General features: G+C 36.6%; 1 protein-coding gene and 1 long non-coding RNA gene across 2 annotated transcripts in view; both read left to right on the top strand.

Moving 5' to 3' along the window:
• The first annotated feature begins 281 nt into the window (after nucleotides 1-281).
• Nucleotides 282-2,078, top strand: LOC307163790. Its single transcript, XR_013822147.1, has 3 exons — nucleotides 282-321; nucleotides 1,616-1,852; nucleotides 1,936-2,078. It is a non-coding gene; the product is annotated as an uncharacterized lncRNA (long non-coding RNA).
• Nucleotides 2,079-3,755: 1,677 nt separating this feature from the next.
• LOC307162985 (uncharacterized protein) overlaps nucleotides 3,756-20,494 on the top strand; it is a gene marked incomplete at its 5' end in the record, with an annotated part of 37,221 nt that continues 20,482 nt past the window's right edge. Inside the window, 2 exons of the mRNA XM_079878777.1 lie at nucleotides 3,756-3,801; nucleotides 19,113-19,391. Of these exons, the coding sequence (XP_079734903.1) occupies nucleotides 3,756-3,801; nucleotides 19,113-19,391 (325 nt within the window). The remainder of the gene's footprint in view (nucleotides 3,802-19,112; nucleotides 19,392-20,494) is intronic.

Here is a 20,494-nt window from a genome sequence, read left to right as displayed (position 1 = left end):
AGATGGTTTCTATCGATGCGCTGAACTGTGCTGGTGATTATTCCAAGACTCAACGAAAAAAAGAGCACCGTGGACGTTTCGAATTTCTGTTAAATATGCTGACTTAAAATTAGTAGCTAAAATAGCATATTTAAACTAATAATGCATAAACTGTGCTCAGCCAAATCTACAGTCTTTCTCGTGATAATGGCCCGATGCTGGAAAAGAGGACTGTAGAAGATGATTTTTGTTGTTGGAACATGAAATCAGTTTCTGTTCTACTCGCTTTAACTGTGTTTCTGCACACGATCTCATGGAGCGCCAATATCATCAGCCATGGAGGTGAGTTCAGTTCAACTGATGCAGGAAATTATCTCCGTTTGAGACATAGAGAAGTAGGCTACTCGCATAAAAAAAGCAGTTTTAAAAGTCAAATAATTAATACAAATGTTTAAACTTTCGAGTCTGCGTTTAAACTACTTAAAATAGTTTCAGCCACAGTCCTGCATGCGCTAATATGTGATGCTGCGGTAGAATGCGTGCGGGTGCGGGTCCAATAGCCACGACTATTTCAACTCAATTCGGTGCATTTGACAGCTACTTTCAATGGTCAAATGGATGGTCAAATGGATTTTAAATTCACAGATTCAAAATTACCGGATTAATAACTTGTGAGCTAAACCTTTAGGCTACTAAAAAAATACGCCTCATTTAAATCGTAGTAACGTAGACATCTACTACCCATTTTTTTTTCTTCAAAACGAGCTTTCCTTCACAGTGGACAAAATGTAGTTTATTCTAGTTAAGTTATTGATTTTTTTTTTTATTTAAAAAAAATCATACAAATAATTAAATTAAGCAAAAATACATTTATCTAAAATAAGTGTAGTATAACCATCAGGACAGCAGGTGATGCGTGCAATGAATTTGGTAACAATACAGCTATTACAGTGAAGTTAAGTAACAGTAAGAAATATACACTTGTGCCGGTCAAAAGTTTTGACCTCTTATGCGCACCAAGGCTACATTTATTTTATATGAAGAAAAAAAACCCCGTAATATTATTAAAATGTAGGCTACTTCCGTTCCATAGTTTTGAGTTAGTAAGAATAAAAAATAAATAAAATTAATAAATGGGGGAAAGACCTTAATGAAACGCAATGAAATCCCTTATTTTTGAAGTGTTGTAACATGAAGTGTTGTTTGTGTTTTATATGTTCCTCAGAGAAACACTTCCTCCACTACAAGTTTACCCAGATAGCAGACCAACATTGAATCAATGTTAATGCATTAACCAAAAGATCATTGATTCAATGTTGAAATTTAACATTGATTTTTCATCAGGTTTGCACCCTGAAATAATGTTATTTCAACGATGAAAAATCAATCAATATGGTCATAAAATCAATATTATTTCAACCATAATTAAATCACTTATTTAACATTGAATCAACATAGAAACAATATAAAATCAATCTTGCTTTATGTACAGCAAGACTCTATGCTAGTTTATATATAAATATAAATATAATGTAAAATAAAATACAGTTTTACAGTATACTTTATAGTATAGTATGTTTTCAGTTTTTAAGTTAGTTTTATCCACCATTTTTTTTTTCTACTGTATGTTCCTCAGAGAAACACTTCCTCCACTACAAGTTTACAGTCCTGACCAGATCAGACTCATTCCCAGAGTTCAGTGCTGTGTGTGTTTATGATGACAGACGGATCAAACACTTCAGTAATGAAGAACGAGTCTGGATTCTGACTGATAAAGACTGGACTGAAGCTCCTGAAGATCCTCCTGATTCTAGAGACTGGTTCATACATCAGATCAGGACTCTGTCAAACTGCACAGACTCACTGTGTTCTGGTGAGATTCATGCTTTACTCTTATTAATTATCAGACATTATATTTACTGTGAGTTTCTCATGAGTGTTGATCTGTGATTGTAGATCATGTTCTTCAGAGAATAATTGGCTGTGAACTGGAGAAACTTCCTGATGGATCAGTGAATCTGACTGTGTTTGATGAATATGGATTTGATGGAGAAGATTTTATTGCCTTTAATTATGAAACTATGCAGTGGATTGATATAAGCCCCAAAGCCAAAGAAATCAAAGAGAAATGGGATCGTCACACTGAACGCAACCAATACCTCAAACATTCAAGGCCTGCACTGAGTGGAATTTGATGTTTCACAACATAAAAAAGAGTAAGTTCTGATCAGATCACTTTATTTAGCTTGTCTTTTTGTGTGTGAGTGTGACCTAAGTTCAGGAGGACATCATTTAGCATCAATGTTTGTGGGCAGTGGCACTGCAACAGTTAGCATGTATTTTAACTTATACGTTTCATATACTAGTATTTAACCGAAGCTATAGTTTGTGAAATTAAACATTTCTCGTTGTTAGTGTGTTTTTTAGTTAGCTTAGACAGCCATTATGAAAGTATAAGTAGCCTAAAAGGTATAAGAAGCCATAAAACGATTTGCCAGGGGAACAAATTATATATTAATGAGATCAAAGATCGTCCATTAGATATAGCCTACACAAGACGAATTATATCCCATGTTTAACCACTCCACTAGACTAGAGACATCAACCAGCGGCAAACGTCAGCAGCACTAGCCGAGGTAAGGCTATTCCAGGCGGATACATAGCGCTGAGCGCCCGGTGATCGCTTGGATCTCACAACTCTGCAAACGTCAGATCAAAATTTTAAATAGGCGCTATCTGTATAAACAAACAACATATTTGAGATTAAAACAACTACATTCTCGACTGAAAAACTCTTAAAACTACATTTCGTGACACAATAACAGTAGTATTTTAAAATTTCGCGGTCTTTCTCCTCTGCTGACGCAACTTGAGATTATAGCTGCGGGATTTAGCATTCTACATAAAGCTACCACATAATAACACAAAAACAGCTCACGTTAGCCCGGACTCATCACACCGGCTCAGTCTCACACAAAGCCCGCCCTTTTACCCATATATGGATTGGCCAGAAGGTGGGCGGGGTTAGGATTTCCCAAGATTTTACAAGATGGCGCCGCCCATAGCCCCCATAAACGGCCTCAAAACTTTTTTATTTTTTATTAAGTTTTAGTATAGATTACAAAAATTTGTCAGATACTTGCGAACACAGAACAGAATACAAAGAATTGACATATTTCTCATATCACAAATATGTAAATATAAAAAATTATATAAATTATATATAGCCTACACAACAACCCACATAAACATATACAATTCATAGAAAAAAAAATACAAATAAAGATATTTAACCACAAAATACATAAATAGTAAATTCATCTTACACAAACAATATATAAAAGGGTAAATTAATTACCATAATATCAGGGAAGCTTTCCAAATATATTTTTATAAGATTCTATAAATCTATTAGGCTACTTTTCTTATTATCTATTAGGGTAAGAGATAGGGGTGTAAATATTAATCGATTCGTATCGATGCATCGATTATACAGCCGACGATTCGATGTATCGATGCGTCCGCAAGAGAATCGATTAATGTGTTTATTTTGCCGCCTGTCTATTTTCAGCATCCACTCCGACATATGCGTACAACCTACTAAGCTGCGGGTGGCGCTAACCTCATTATTGTCTTCTACTTCACACGCGTTACGTTTCATAGTCTATCTGTGTTCAGAGGACACATTGTTGAGTCTGACTTTCAAGAGCGATGGAACCGTCAGAGCGAGCTGGCAATGACAGTGAAATGTTACACACTCCAGTCGGCGTCAAGTCATGGGTGTGGAAGTATTTTGGCTTCAGGAAAACAGATGGAGCAGTGGTAAGAGTTGCCGTTTGTCTGATTGCGCCCGTTTCACACATACGTTTGCAGTGCGTATTTTTTTCCGTACCCATGTTAACAGGTCAGAGCTTTCACACTGCACGCGGTTGTGGTCCGTTTATCCGTTCCAGCTGCGGTGCATAGGCTATACAGCATTGCAGATATCGTTTCCGCACCGAGTCTATTTGTGCTGTGCTGCACGCGCTGTAAAGTGACAGCGCATGGTTCGTGGTCAAAATGAACACAGATTGACATGAAAATGTAGCAATTTCACCATAAATGCGTTTAATTAAATAAATTGTAGTAATCTCACCATAAATGTATTTAATTTAATTGTACTATTTTTCACAGTCATATTTTTTACTTTAAGACCGGGGTAAAGCAAGGAAAACTACAATTTACCTCAACAAACATAATGAACAACACTTGTCTCATTCGTGGAGGTGGAAAAACAATTTCTTTGTGACATGCATTGCAATTGTATTCTGCATTCTCAATAAAAGGCAAATTATTTATTATTTTTGTTGATTTATATGAAACTTAATAGATATCATGTAAAAATCTAGTATTGAATCGAATCGAATCGTATCGCGGGGAATTCTGAAGTATCGAAAAGAATCGAATCGTTGGCTTAAGAAATCGGTATCGTATCGAATCGTCATGTAGGCTCCGATTTACACCCCTAGTAAGAGAATTGAAAAGTGATTTAAATTCCACTAAAAATAGAGGAAATGAGGGTTGAGACCCTAAGAATTTCTGTTTATGGGTGAAAAATTTCCCCAATAAAATAAAAAAAGTTAACCACAAGGATTAGAGGCTGATCCTTACTATTATCATAGTAACATATTACATCCTTGAGAGAAAAGTTATAAATTATCATGGGGGGATGGAATATGAAAAGCTTTAAATCAGACCAGAACTTCTTTGTAGAATCACAATGAAAGAAAAGATGAGTAAAAGTTTCATCAGTGCGTCCACAGAAGGAACAAGAGCTATCAACATCCACATATTTGGATATTATAGAATTTACAGGATAAATTTTATGTAAGATTTTAAAATGAACTTCTTTTACCTTGTTGGAAATGCAAAATTTATGCGGTAAAACCCATGCTTTTTTTCCAATTTATATCATCCAGCTGTGAATTCCAGTAAAATTTTCCTCTTGGAACAATCTTGTTTTTACTTTGCAAAATTTGACGAATACATTTATTGTTACATTTTTTTATTAAGTAATTTAATGCCGTTCAAAGACAATGTAGGTTGAGCATATGAGGTATTTACTTTATTAAAAAGAACATGACTTCTAATTAGAAGAATCAAACCAGAAGGGATGGCTTTAATGACCGCGTTGTATTCCTTAAAAGGAATGGGAAAACTGTGCTGTATCATGAAGTTCTCATATGACAGTATGGAGCCATGTTCATCAAACAACGACAAGATATTTACGATATTTCTTTGGAACCACTTTGGATAGAAGAGAGAAGAATTTCTAATAGTTATATCAATATTATTCCATAAGAAAGTTCTGCGAGGAGAAAAATTGTGGACAAAACATAGTTTCCATGCAAGAAGTGACTGCTGATGAAACTTAGATAATGCAACAGGAAGTTTGTTTGGATAGTAATTACATATCAAGACAAAAGAGAGACCACCAATTTTTTCAAAAATGTAGTTGGGGATAAGAAACCATACAGAATTAGGGTTTGCCAGGCATCTTTTAAGCCAGTTAATTTTAAAAGTATTAACAGTATCAATGAAATTTAAAACTTCAAGACCTCCTTCTGATTCATTAACAAAAAGAGAAAGTGAAGGGTAAACAAAACGAGACAGACCCTCGGCTTTTGATAAAAGCACTCTACCATATATCGTTAAGTCTCTTTGAAGCCAGAGGTTAAATATATTCTTAGTTTTTTTAATTCTCTCATTAAAGTTCAAATGTTGTCTGGATGAAAGATTCCAGGATAAATAAATACCTTAATATTTCACTACATTCTTTACAGGAACACTTCCTATCGAGGTATCCTCACAATCATGCACAGGCAATAATTCACATTTAGATATATTAAGTTTTAAACCTGAGGCTGCAGAAAACTGTTCGACTAGTTCATTAGCTTTTGGTAGCTGATCTTTATCTTTAAGGAAAAGTGTTGTGTCATCCGCCAGTAGCGAAATTTAAATTTCCCTATCAAATATGGAGATGCCTTTAAAATCAGAATTGCATACAATGTTCCTGGATAACAACTCAACAACTAAAATAAAAAGAAAGGGCGAAATAGGGCAACCTTGTCTAACACCCGCTTTATATCAAATCTAGGAGATGTGTTGAAATGTACTATTGGAGAACTATTAATACCTTTATAAAACATATCAATCATCTCTACAAATGCCGTTCCAAAACCAAACAACTTGAGACATTTTATAAGAAAACCATGTTCAATGGTATCGAAGGCTTTATAAAAGTCTAAAAAAAGGATGAAAGCTTTAGAGTGTATTGAGTCTGCATAGTCCAATAGATCTAATACAAGTCTAACATTGTTACTAATATGCCGTCCCTTAATAAAACCTGACTGGGGTTCAGCAACAATATTATCAAGTCCGGTCTTTAATCTGATTGCAAAAACTAAAGCCAAGATTTTATAATCAATAGTCAATAGAGTAATGGGCCGCCAATTATCTATTAGCAAAACATCTTTATCAGGTTTTGGTATTAAGGAGATAATCACCTGTTTCATCGTTTTGCTCATTTCTCTCTGACTGATGCATTCTTTATACATGTAATATAAATTATTTTGAATAAGGTCCCAAAAATGAATATAAAATTCAACTGAAAGGCCATCAATACCGGGTGCTTTCCCTTTTTTCATTGAAAAAAGTGCTGTTTTAATTTCATTCAAAGTAATCTCTGAGTCACAAAGTGTTTTAAAGTCATCCTTAATAGCAGGCACATCCTTCATTAAAGGGGCTATATGCAACTTTTTCCCCAAAATAAACGTAACAATAGCCTTTTTATTTGACCATTTATGACTCAAACATCTCCTGATGAGCATACTGACACCTTGTCAGCTCACAGTGGGTGCACCTTATAAGCCTGTATCCTATTTTTCCTATTTTCTGTCGGGTCGGATTTTTCGCGCGCTGTCTGCGGATGTGACGTCAAGCGCGTTCATGTTAAACGTTTCAGATCACTCTGCCACCACCGCTAGTCAGCAAACAAACTTAGTTTCTCAAACAATATATGTATTTGACTGTTCTTACCTCTGTAAACATAATGTTGACTTCTTTGCAGCGGATGACTTGTGAAGTGTGCACGTACGAGAGCGAGCAGAAAGGAAGAGCAGTTCCGTTTTTTGGCCACAGGTGTCAGTCGCGAGTTTAAATTTCAGAAAATCGCATATAGCCTCTTTAATTTAGAAATGAAATTTTCACATTTGCAATCATCAAATTAGGAAGTGTAAAGGGCACTGTAAAATGAAAAGACAAATTTGGAAATCTCTGTTGTGTCTGAACAGTGAGTTCCATTAATATCAAGAACATCCAGTGATTTCCTCCTTCCATTTCTTTTTTCCAGAGCAAAAAAGTAACTGGAGTTGGTTTCTCCCTCTTCCAGCCATTTAGCTCTAGATCTTATAAATGCGCCTTTAGCTAAATCTCTATACATTTGATCTATTTTTAGTTGTATCTCCTTTAACTCCATTTCTTCCTCAGGAGATACAGTACTTTTAGTTAAAAGCATATTAATTCTATTAAATAATTCTGATTCTTTTTGATATCTAAGGAATTTAAGTTATTTACTTCTCTTAATAGCAGCACATCTAGCCATATATTTAAAGTATTCCCATTTTTGCTTGAATTTGCAATTTGTATTATCATTAAATATTTCTTCAATTATTTTTTTTAACACTATCATTGAAGTTGACGCCCTGGAGAAGAGAGTTATTGAATTTCCAGTAACCTCTTAAGTTTGCAGTTTCCTGTGAATCGCCCAATTTTAGAATAATTTGTTTCATGATCTGATAAAGGGGCAGAAGAATGAGACAAGTTGTTAAGAAGATGAAGAGCATTTGTTGAAATTAAAAAAAGATCAATTCTAGATTCACACAACAAACTTATGTTAGACCAAGTAAAATTCAACATATCAGGATTCAAAAAGCGCCATGCATCAGTCAGAGATAAGTCACAACAAAAATTTAAAGTCAGATTGTTACTTTGTGAAAGTTGGCAAATTTGGGGAGGATACCTGTCTTTTGCATCATCAGCACATTCATTAAAGTCACCACCTAAAATTAAAAGGGAGTTTGAATTCTTCTGCAAGAGTTGTGACTATGTGGGAAAAAAGCCCTTTGTTCCGAGAGCGTGAGTTGTGACCATAAACATAAGGATTGCATTATCCTGCCTAATAACAATAGTTAACCATCTGCCATCATCAGAAGATACCACCTCTAGAATATCTCCTCTAAATCTATGTAGAAAGATAGAGACCCCAGCTGAGTGATTAGTGCCATGACTACAGTCAATTCCATTTCCCCATTGCCCTTTCCAAAACTTAATATCCGATTCACAGGAATGTGTTTCTTGAAGTAGAATCAAGTCAGCCTCACTTCTTTTACAAAATAAAAAAACAGCTTTCCTTTTTACAGAGTCCCGTATACCCCTGACATTCAATGACATCACAGTAAGAGAATTTAACTTAACATCCATCAAATAAATTTGAAAAACAGAAACAGAAAAAAAAGACATAAACTAAAACAAACTCAACTAACAAGTAACAAGAAATGTAAGAAGTGTTTAAGTAAACGTTGAAAAAGGATTGATACACAACCATTAACATTATGGTTAACAAATAGCGACTATAGTAAATGTAGGCTATATTAAGGCACCATATGTTTGATTTGGTATAATAAGAAACAAAATTATAAATTGCCTTTAACATAGCCATGTATATACTACTTATATCAACTTAGTTTAATTATACATATAAACTTAAGGTATTACTTTTAAATTTACTAACTCCTTTAGGAGAACATATTGTATACGGTTAATTAGAGAATTTCAGAACCAAACATTAGGACCAAATAATCACAAAAAAAAACATATTGGCCACTAGCCCATATTTGGGTGAGAACCTTTAATTCGTCTCAGGACAAAAACAAAATACTAATTTCCTTTCCTTTTGTTATTTTCTATTTTTTATTTATTTATTTATTTTTTTTTACATAACGACGTTAATGTTTCTTGAACCGAAGGAAGACCCATCATTAGTTCTACCGGTCTGCAGCTCCGATGACAGTAAGACCGTTAGATTCACTCTGGGATCACAGGGGATGAGAAGTCATCATACAGATTTCCGTCCATCAAATGTCAGTTCAGAAAGTAGTTAATCAATGTCTGCGTAGTTGATCTTTTTCCCATCAATTAGAGCAAGTGGGCCAAGGAAAGAAGCTTTTTTCCCCTCCTCTCTTGCTTTTTTAACCAGGCGCCAGAGCTTCTCTCTGGCAATTCTGTCCTCTGGAGACAAAGCCTCAGTAAGCCGCAGTTTTTTGTCACGTAAGAACCTGCTCCCTTTGGCGCTCTTCCAAACAGCATCACGGATGCGGCGGAGTGCAAACAGAATAATGACAGATCTGTGGGGACCATCCTGTTTTTTAGGGCCGACACGATGGGCAATGTCGATCCTCTCCTCCAGGTATTCCTGTAGCCCAGGAGCAACCTTTCCAATTACAGTAATCACCACCCTTCTCACATCCTCGTTTCCCTCCTCTTTTAGCCCGTGCAGCTTTAGCGCCCATCTCTAGCTATAGCGCTTGTAGTCGGCGACTCCTTCCCTCAGGATTCGGTTTTCTTTTTTCAGATTTTCAATCTCTTGCTTCGTGTTTCTTTATGTTGCTCAACGTCCACCACAAATTGTTGAACAGTAGATGAGAGTTTCTCAATTTGCTTAGAGGTTTCAGTTGTTGTCAGTTCTATGACTGAAATTTTATGGAATGAGTTGTCAATTTTTTTCCCTAGGTCACCACAACTTTTTGCTAAATCTTGGATAGCAGCCACAATGTCCGCATGGCCATTCTCTTCACTGTCACCATTACCATTACTGTGCTCGCGCTTCTTCTTCTTTGTGGCAGGTTTCTTAGAGATATGAGGTGAGGTGGAAAGAATGTCACCTGGGTTAACGTCAAGTTTATTCGATACATCTTCTTTACCTGAGTCTTCCATAGAAACTTCTGTGGTACTGACGTTAGAGTTGTCTTCCATTGTTTTCACCCTCTGGCATGCGTTCCTGTGTTGACAAAACTTTAGCCTAGCTTACCGCCAGTTGTGACTTTTCCCTTTTGCCGGTTCTTTAAAAAAATAAAATAAATGATGTCGGCTATATGGTGAGCATATTTTCTCAACACTGCTGCCCCGTAGCACCAAAAATGGTTTCACCTTACTTTCAAGCCATCATTACACCAGTTTCAAGTCAAAGTAATTAGGTTGTGTTGTCAAAAACCTACACTTTTCTGACAGAAGAGTTCAGAACAGCCTCCTCAGACCAGCGCCATCTTGGCCCTAGGCCGGCCTCAAAACAGTTCTTCAGAAAGTCTATGGGTGACGTCACAGACGCTTTGTCCATATTTTTTACAGTCTATGAGTGTAGCACAGTTCTTCAGCAGTGATGTCAGCATGTCGGCCTTCAATCTTAACCCAAAGGTCTGTCAGAGACTTGTGTGGGCCGTCTGGCATACACCTCAGTTTCTATTAGGGATGTCCCGATCCGATCCACGGCATCGGTATCGTGCCGAATCCGATACTGGCCCAAAATGGTAGATCGGATATCGGAGGGGAGAACAAAATTTATCCGATACCTATGATCCGATATCCATTAGGGGTGGAACGGTACGTATTCGTACTGAACGTACGTTCGGTGCATGGATTTACACAGAGAATACACGGTATAAAAATAAATAAATCTCGCGTGCACATTAATTAATGTAATACGGAACTAACGTTACTGTTAGATACGCGCATATGCGGGTTCTTTAGGGACACCTAATCTGTAGCTCGCCTTAGCTCTGAACGCGCGTCTATATCGCTTCAAACGCTCACTTTATCATTATACGCGCGCGGCGCGTCCTATTCGCTTTGGGCGCGCGAATGGATTCAAACTGTTCAAGCATCGAACTAGACGCGATAGACGCAAATTTGACGCTCTATTCGCGTTTGGTGTGAACGCAGCAAAATGAACAGGCTGCGTATGTCAAGATTGCAATGCTGGTGTGTGTGTGTGTCAGAGAGAGAGGCACGGGCGCGATCGAACAGTGGAAACATAAAAACATACTCCGTCATTTTCATACAGGACATCATTAAAACTGCAAAAAGTGTTTAGCCTACTTATATTTGTGTAAAACACAACATTGTGCTTTTGTCAAACTGTAAACTCTTGTCAAACTGTAACTGTCACCCAACCAAAAACACACACACACACACACACACACACACACACTGTTTAAAAGCAAAAATGATCTCATCTTTTGGACATTCATCATTGCATTGGTTTTCATTTCTTGTCCTAAACAGGGCACTAATCTGTTTATTTTGAAGTTACACATTCTACATTGAATAAAAAAGAAAATCAAATGTGTTTTTAAAAGTAGTATTATTTTATACAGAAATAAATTATTTATAATTCAGATGAGAATAAAGTTAAAGTTAATTAAAATTTTAAGGAAACAAATATATTGATCTGAAATATAGCAAATTAATTTTAAATTAATTCAGGTACAATTACCAAACATATCTCAAGGCCTTTTGAATAAAGGGTGGCAGTCTTTCATTATCAGCTGTTGTTGTGGACTATATACTGGAGAAGTATTTGTTCTCCATTTGAGTGAGGTGTTTTTATGTGGCTAATTGAGCAAAGTGCTTCCATTATATTTTATTATTATTAGTATTAGTTCAAGAATAAAATAAAAATATCGGATTGATATCGGTATCGGCAAATAGCCAAAGCTGCGGCATCGGTATCGGTATCGGAAGTGAAAAAGTGGTATCGGGACATCCCTAGTTTCTATGGGCTATTTGGGTCTGTATTGGCTATTTGGTTCACACCATTACAGACAGTTTCAGTTGATTGTATCTGAGGCACAGTAACAATGTAAATCTGAAACTGACTAAAGGTAACTGAAATACACATAATCTTTCAATATGAATGTACATATACTTTTCTAACTTTAGTCAGTGTGTAATGTTGCTGTTTAACCCTCTGATGGTCTTTATTTATGTCTACACTCTGGGTTTTGGGGTCTCTAGAGACCCCAGAAAATAACATTTAATTTTGTCACAAGATAATAGTTTTTTTTTTTTACAAATGTAATTTTATTCTGTTTGTTAATGTTTTTACTCAACATTTGTGCAGTTTTTGGAGAATTTATGATATTTTTTAATTTTCTATAAATAAATTAATAAATAAATATTTAAATAGCCTTTTTACAAAAAAAACAGCATTTGATGTAAAATTCACTTTATAAAAGACCCAGATTTCTAACTTTCATTCATGGGGATAACATGGATGATTTTAAATGGTTTAATGTAACATTTTTGCCCATTTTTTGGAAAATGCAGTTTTAAAATAAAAAATAATAATTTTAACCACTAGATGGCTATAGAGCTCCAGTATATGCTATTTGCTATTAGACTACCTGAAAGATATCTTTTCACAAGTTGGATTCAGTTGGATTCATATCTAAATATTATAAAATCACAATTATAACAAAAATAAAATATTTTTGTCAAAGTTTAGCATTTTTTTGTACCAAAAAAACCCCCAGTTTTTCAATAATGTTACATTATGATTAGAATCAAACCTGAACAAAATGTTACAAAGAGAAATGTTGGAGTCTTAAGATTTTATCATTTATTTCAATCATTTATTTTTAATCTAATTCTAGATTCTAGACACACACAATTGTGTGTGTGTGTGTGTGTGTGTGTGTGTGTGTGTGTGTGTGTGTGTGTGTGTCTGAGAGATAAAGAGAGAGAGAGTGTGTGAGTACACATTGTCGATGTGCCAGTGTCACCACACCACTTTATATTTGAAGTGGTTTAGCATTTTGGATGATTTTATTTGACAAATTATAGCCTTACAAATGTTCCTGTGTGTGTGTGTGTGTATGTGTGTGTGTGTATGTGTGTGTGTGTGTGTGTGTGTGTGTGTGTGTGTGTGTGTGTGTGTGTGTGTGTGTGTGTGTGTGTGTTTACATTTTCAATGTGTCAGTGTCACCAATTTATTTTTGTGGTGGTACTGCATTTTGGATGATTTTATTTGACAAATTATAGCCTTACAAATGTTCCTGTGTGTGTGTGTGTGTGTGCGTGCGTGTGTGTGTGTGTGTGAGAGAGAGTGTGCGAGTACACATTGTCGGTGTCAGTGTCACCACTTTATATTTGTGTTGGTTCTGCATTTTGGATGATTTTATTTGACAAATTATAGCCTTACAAGTGTGTGTGTGTGTGTGTGTGTGTGTGTGTGTGTGTGTGTGTGTGTGTGTGTGTGTGTGTGTACATTTTCAATGTGTCAGTGTCACCAATTTATTTTTGTGGTGGTATTGCATTTTGGATGATTTTATTTTACAAATGATAAGAGAACAGTTTTTATAGTCTCAAAAATGTATTCCTCTATATGTGTGTGTGTGTGTGTGTATACACACGTGTTGTGAGCAATATAATTTAGCATTGTGGATGTTTTTTGCATTGGTGGAAGTGTGCCACTTTATTTGTGCCATTTCTGTCGATGTGTTCTGCATTGTTTCTGATTTTGATGATGAATTTTGTCTATTTTGATTGCGGGGTCTCCAGAGACCCCGAAGACCACGAGTGTCACAATTTTTGTCACGCTAACATAAAAACAGATATCATTCCACTTTATTTATTTTTTTGTAGATCTAGAAAGTGTTGAGAGCCGTAGAAGGTTTCATACCATTTGGACAAAGGGAACATTTTTTTTTAATTTGAGCAAAAGTCATTTGGGGTCCCAAAAGACCCCATAAACCATCAGAGGGTTAAACATAAACAACATCTGCAAAGTTACGACGCTCAAAGTTCAAAGCAAAGGGAGATATTTGCTTTTAAAGAAATTCCTTTTTAAGGACTACAACAAACGGCTGGTAGAGACTACACCAACATTCCTCCCGGGTTGGTGACATCACTAACCGTATAATTTACATAAACCCCGCCCCCGGAACACAATTTATAGATTATCATGACAGAATATGCTAATCAATGACTAGAAGATAACTCCACATAATCTACATAAATGCATCAATTAACCAATCAGAAATGTCCTGTTGCTTCTACATGTTGTCACTTCTTCTTGAGTCTCTATATCTTTGTCTGAATCCGGTTTGAACATAAAAGGCTAAAATGTTTTTGAAGTTTTCAGTGCATGCCTGTGTGACAGTGTTGCCAGATTGGAAGAAAATGATCGTACACGAGTGAAAATGACAGACTTCCCAACCTGAACAAAGTCATTTCTGGGCGTCAAGAAATCTGGGGGGGGGGGGGGGGGGGGCGGGTTGTTCGGTTCTGATTCGGGAGTATAGATAAAAGCCCGCCCGCACTTACAATTGATTGGTTGGGTCCTTACATGCGCTTCGTGAGGCACACTTGCGCACACACGCAAGGTCTCTCGCTCCCTCTCTCTACACGTTCTTCCCCCGGTAGACGTAGAATCCACAGCTAGATCAATGAGAAGCCCTATTACAACGACCATCATTTGAAGTGTCACACAGTTCTGAAATTATCGTACATTATAGGATTTTTTCCATTATTGATCGTACATCGTACAGAGGTCAAAATTATCGTACAAATACGATAATTATCGTACATCTGGCAACACTGCTGTGTGAGGTAAAAGGACACAAGCTGTTGAAGCTCCGCCCCCTGTGCCGGGAGCAGCAGCTCATTTGCATTTAAAGGGACAGAAACAAAACGGTGCGTTTTTGCTCACCCTCAAAAAGTGACCATTTTAACATGCTATATAAAAATATCTGTGGGGTATTTTGAGCTAAAACGTCACATACACACTCTGGGGACATCAGAGACTTATTTTACATCTTGTGAAAAGGGCATTATATCACCCCTTTAATAGGCACGTTAGTATTTTCACAAAAAAATAGTTTTAAGCCAGTTATTCATATCTTTTTCTGTAGTTTGTCAGTAATAAATATCAGTTTACATTTCCAAACGTTCTTTTGGCCATTAATTGTAGTAATCCAGTGAGATTTTTGTTTCAAGGAGTCTGAAAACAGCCAGGTATGATCTGATCTCACACTACTGTATATATATATATATATATATATATATATATATATATATATATATATATATATATGGGTGAGTTTATGTGTTAACACTATATTTTTAGTACTATAGGCAAACTACTTTGCTTTTAAGCACAGACAATGTCCTTGCCAAGCCAACCTGTCTATATCACTTCCATTGAGACAGATGTGGAAAAGACATTTTCCCCCTTTCCCTCTAATATCTCATGTTTGACTAGCCTGTTAGTGTTAGTTTTAGAGTTAGCATTAAATAATCTTAAATATCACCTGATGAAATTGTAAAAATCCAGAAATGTTTCCATTGGAATGAATTATGAGCGGTTCAGAAATGACATACAATAAACTCGCAGTATTTCTCATATTTACCTTGACATATCTCCAATTTATTAACCTCTGCTGGGACCATTCTTTCATTCTGCCATGTGGTTCCCTCTGGAGTGTCAGTTACTATGTTTACTGAGTATACAAATCTAGAACACTGAGCCTGGGATTGCATTTAATGCAGAGGGGTGAAAATGACAGTGAACCCAAGAGATGTGTTAAATATGTCATAAACATGTTTAAAATATGTCAAATTGAAAAGAAATATAAAAAGAATATTAGATTTGAATGAATTGGGTTAAAATGCATACTTTCTGTTTGAATTTAAAATTATATCAGTATTAGATTTTAAGTGAGATAAGGTTGAAGACCCAAAGTCTGGCCTAGGGACAGAGGCAAAATAGTAAAAAACGCATATAAAATGCCTCCTATTTAATATAAAACAACAGAATTGAATTTTTTTTTTTATATAGGTTCCCCTGGACAGAAAAAGTACCATAGTTGGAGAATCACCCATATATATATATATATATATATATATATATATATACAGTGAGGAAAATAAGTATTTGAACACCCTGCTATTTTGCAAGTTCTCCCACTTAGAAATCATGGAGGGGTCTGAAATTGTCATCGTAGGTGCATGTCCACTGTGAGAGACATAATCTAAAAAAAAAAAATCCAGAAATCACAATGTATGATTTTTTTAACTATTTATTTGTATGATACAGCTGCAAATAAGTATTTGAACACCTGAGAAAATCAATGTTAATATTTGGTACAGTAGCCTTTGTTTGCAATTACAGAGGTCAAACGTTTCCTGTAGTTTTTCACCAGGTTTGCACACACTGCAGGAGGGATTTTGGCCCACTCCTCCACACAGATCTTCTCTAGGTCAGTCAGGTTTCTGGGCTGTCGCTGAGAAACACGGAGTTTGAGCTCCCTCCAAAGATTCTCTATTGGGTTTAGGTCTGGAGACTGGCTAGGCCACGCCAGAACCTTGATATGCTTCTTACAGAGCCACTCCTTGGTTATCCTGGCTGTGTGCTTCGGTTCAATTTTCATGTTGGAAGACCAGTTGGAAGACCAAGCCTCGACCAGTAGCGCGGGAAGGGGGGTGCTGCGGGGGCTGCAGCCCCCTCGTCATAGCATCAGCACCCCCAAGTGGGGGGCTGTGGACAGTGGACTAATATAATATTGTACTTTAAAAACGTGAAATAAAAATAAATAAATGGACAGCGTTAACTAACTCTCTTATGCCTAATTAAGTGAGTGTTCAAGCTACGGAGAAAATGAAATAAAGTTTGAATTTGTCATGCTTTGTTCCGATCAGAGCACGTGAGTGGAGAGCGCATTTCTGAATATTCCGCTCCCTCGCTCATTCCGCTCAGGGTCACTCGCTCAACCCAGAATAGCCTGCTGGTACCAAAATATGTGGAATAAGGGCTGCCTCCGACTAAAGTTTTTTTAGTAGTTGTTCATTTAAGCCATCAGTGGACAAATCGCCCCTTTATATTAATTTTATTACTTAAATAGGCTATATACAGGATAATGAGCGTGTACATAATATAGCCGCACTCAGGCGCACAGCCGCATGCATTAAGCTTGCCACAAAGAACCGGCAAAAGTATGAATGTGTTCAAAATAGCAAGGAGACATTTAATTGTTTATTAATAAACTGGTGTTTTCTGTGTCGCTGCAAAGATGGAGTTGGCGATGTGGACTCGCCATGAACGCCAGAGAGAAATGCATGTGAAATACACATTTCATATGATAAAATCAGAGAGTAGCCCATTTCTTTTCGTTTTGAATAGTTTCGTTTAAAAGTAGCCTTTTCAAGCTTTCTATAATAGATAGCCTATAGCATATTTCTCAAATCTGTGATGCACAAGCTGAGTTTCGGCGCCCTCCAGTTCACGTGCAATGCAAGTGATCATGCCGGTGCCTTATTACATTGTCTGCTATATATTTGCGTCTTATTTATTAAATAGGCTACAGGCAATTGGTTAATAAAACATTGATCAAAATTAAGATACAATTTATACAAAACGAAAATCTTCTAAAAATTGTCTTTCTACAAAACAAAACTCAATGAAGTGATAAAAATCATGTCTTACCCACTCCATGTCTCCAGTCATATTGCATCTCATGATGTATCATTATCTTTCTCATGCTGCATATGCTCACTTTCATAATCAACATCGATTAAATAAAAAAATAACATAGCCTATAATATTTAAACATAAATATGAAACTAAATGTTTTCTTTAATGGCTACAACACATACAGTACAGAGAAATTTCATGTCTTGTCGTTGGCCACAACATAATGACGTCAAATATTTTCCAACCCAGCCCCCAGCCCCCCCTCCATGAAACAGCTTCCAGCGCGCCTGGCCTCGACCCATCTTCAATGCTCTAACTGAGGGAAGGAGGTTGTTCCCCAAAATCTCGCAATACATGGCCCCGCAATACAAAATCTCGCAATACATACACTCTCCTTAATACAGTGCAGTCACCCTGTCCCATGTGTAGAAAAACACCCCCAAAGCATGATGCTACCACCCCCATGCTTCACAGTAGGGATGGTGTTCTTGGGATGGTACTCATCATTCTTCTTCCTCCAAACACGTTTAGTGGAATTATGACCAAAAAGTTCTATTTTGGTCTCATCTGACCACATGACTTTCTCCCATGACTCCTCTGGATCATCCAAATGGTCATTGGCAAACTAAAGACGGGCCTTGACATGTGCTGGTTTAAGCAGGGGAACCTTCCGTGCCATGCATGATTTCAAACCATGACGTCTTAGTGTATTACCAACAGTAACCTTGGAAACGGTGGTCCCAGCTCTTTTCAGGTCATTGGCCAGCTCCTCCCGTGTAGTTCTGGGCTGATTTCTCACCTTTCTTAGGATCATTGAGACCCCACGAGGTGAGATCTTGCATGGAGCCCCAGTCTGAGGGAGATTGACAGTCATGTTTAGCTTCTTCCATTTTCTAATGATTGCTCCAACAGTGGACCTTTTTTCACCTAGCTGCTTGACAATTTCCCGTAGCCCTTTCCAGCCTTGTGGAGGTGTACAATTTTGTCTCTAGTGTCTTTGGACAGCTCTTTGGTCTTGGCCATGTTAGTAGTTGGATTCTTACTGATTGTATGGGATGGACAGGTGTCTTTATGCAGCTAACGACCTCAAACAGGTGCATCTAATTTAGGATAATAAATGGAGTGGAGGTGGACATTTTAAAGGCAGACTAACAGGTCTTTGAGGGTCAGAATTCTAGCTGATAGACAGGTGTTCAAATACTTATTTGCAGCTGTATAATACAAATAAATAGTTAAAAAATCATATATTGTGATTTCTGGATTTTTTTTTTAGATTATGTCTCTCACAGTGGACATGCACCTACGTTGACAATTTCAGACCCCTCCATGATTTCCAAGTGGGAGAACTTGCAAAATAGCAGGGTGTTCAAATACTTATTTTCCTCACTGTATATATATATATATATATATATATATATATATATATATATATATATATATATATATATATATATATATTATTATTATTATTGTTATTATTATTATTATTATTATTATTATAATATATTTTTTACACACAACACCAAGTTCTTTGTAAATGCTTGTTTGTTAATTGCATTTTCATCTCCAGGTTCTCCAGATGTTCATGTCTCTGTAAGTAAATCTCCTGATGATGAAAGTAAACTGGTTCTGGTCTGTCTGGCCACTGGTTTCTACCCCAGAGATGTTCAGATGAACATTAGATTGAACAGAATTAATCTTGAGGATCAAACATCTTCTGGAATCAGACTAAATGATGATGAAACCTTTCAGATGAGAATCAGTGTGAAGATCGACAGAAACTATGAAGGATCTTATGACTGTCTGCTCACTCACAGCAGTCTGACTGAACCAGTTACAGTAAACTGGGGTAAATATACATTCTAGTGCTCTATATAAATGTAAAATATAAAACCATAATTTCAGTCACTCACATATTTGTAACAGGAGAACATGATAATGCTGAAATAAATTAATGTTTCTTGCCACAACAATTACATTTGAAGAGCCCCAACTCATTTCAACATGTTGATTAATTATATATATATATTTAAAAAATATTTTCATTCTGCAGATGGAACCTGTATTGACTGTGAAACGGATTCTACATGGATTGTAACAGCAGTAGCAGTTCTACTTCTTGTTCTCGCTGTGATTGGTTACTTCATCTATAAAATGAGAAGGTCAAACGGTGAGTTACAAATATTCAACACTGTTGCTTTAAATGTCTTATTGTTGTAATATCATTGTTTAAAAGACAAGAGATGGACAGTTTTAGACCGTATATAGATTAGTATAGAGATGATTTATGATTTTCATTTAAGTTTACTTTTGATGCATTAAAATGTATCGAATTCTATATTTACACAAACAGGGTCTCTGTATGTGCTCAAGCTTTTATATAATCTGATTTATCTTTTCTAGCTCAGAAAGCAATGACAGAAGAGAATACTATTGGGACAGAAACACTGAGTAATAATCATCCTTTTCAAACACAGGTATCTACACCACATTTACTGTCTGTCTTTGTGTAGAGAATCTTAATTCAGGCCAAAGAATCCAAAGAATTCCTAGGTCACCATGTCATAGTCTCTAGTCTCTTCATAGTCATAGTCTCTTCTGTCCGATCGGACAACAGTGGTCTCCTACATAAATCAAATCATCAAGCGGTTTAGTGAGGGCATACACATATCTTTCTAGTGGCCCCTCTCTGGTGGACCCAACCTTGGTTCCCCGAGTTGATTCAGCTGCTGACAGCAGCCCCGTGACCAATACCCCTGAGGGAAGACCTCTTTTCCCAGGCGAACAGGACGATTTGGCACCCCTGTCCCAAACTATGGGCCCTCCATGTGTGGCCCCTCGACGGGAGCTTATGGACCTCGCTGCGAGAGTCCTAAACACCATTTGTGAGGCTAGAGCTCCGTCCACAAAATATTGTTTTTGAAATATGTTCAAAAAGATCGAGAACTGCTT

The sequence above is a fragment of the Squalius cephalus genome (genome assembly GCF_949319135.1).
Source record: "Squalius cephalus genome assembly, chromosome: 8".
NCBI lineage: Eukaryota > Metazoa > Chordata > Actinopteri > Cypriniformes > Leuciscidae > Squalius > Squalius cephalus.
This window is presented reverse-complemented; position numbering and strand designations above follow the sequence as displayed.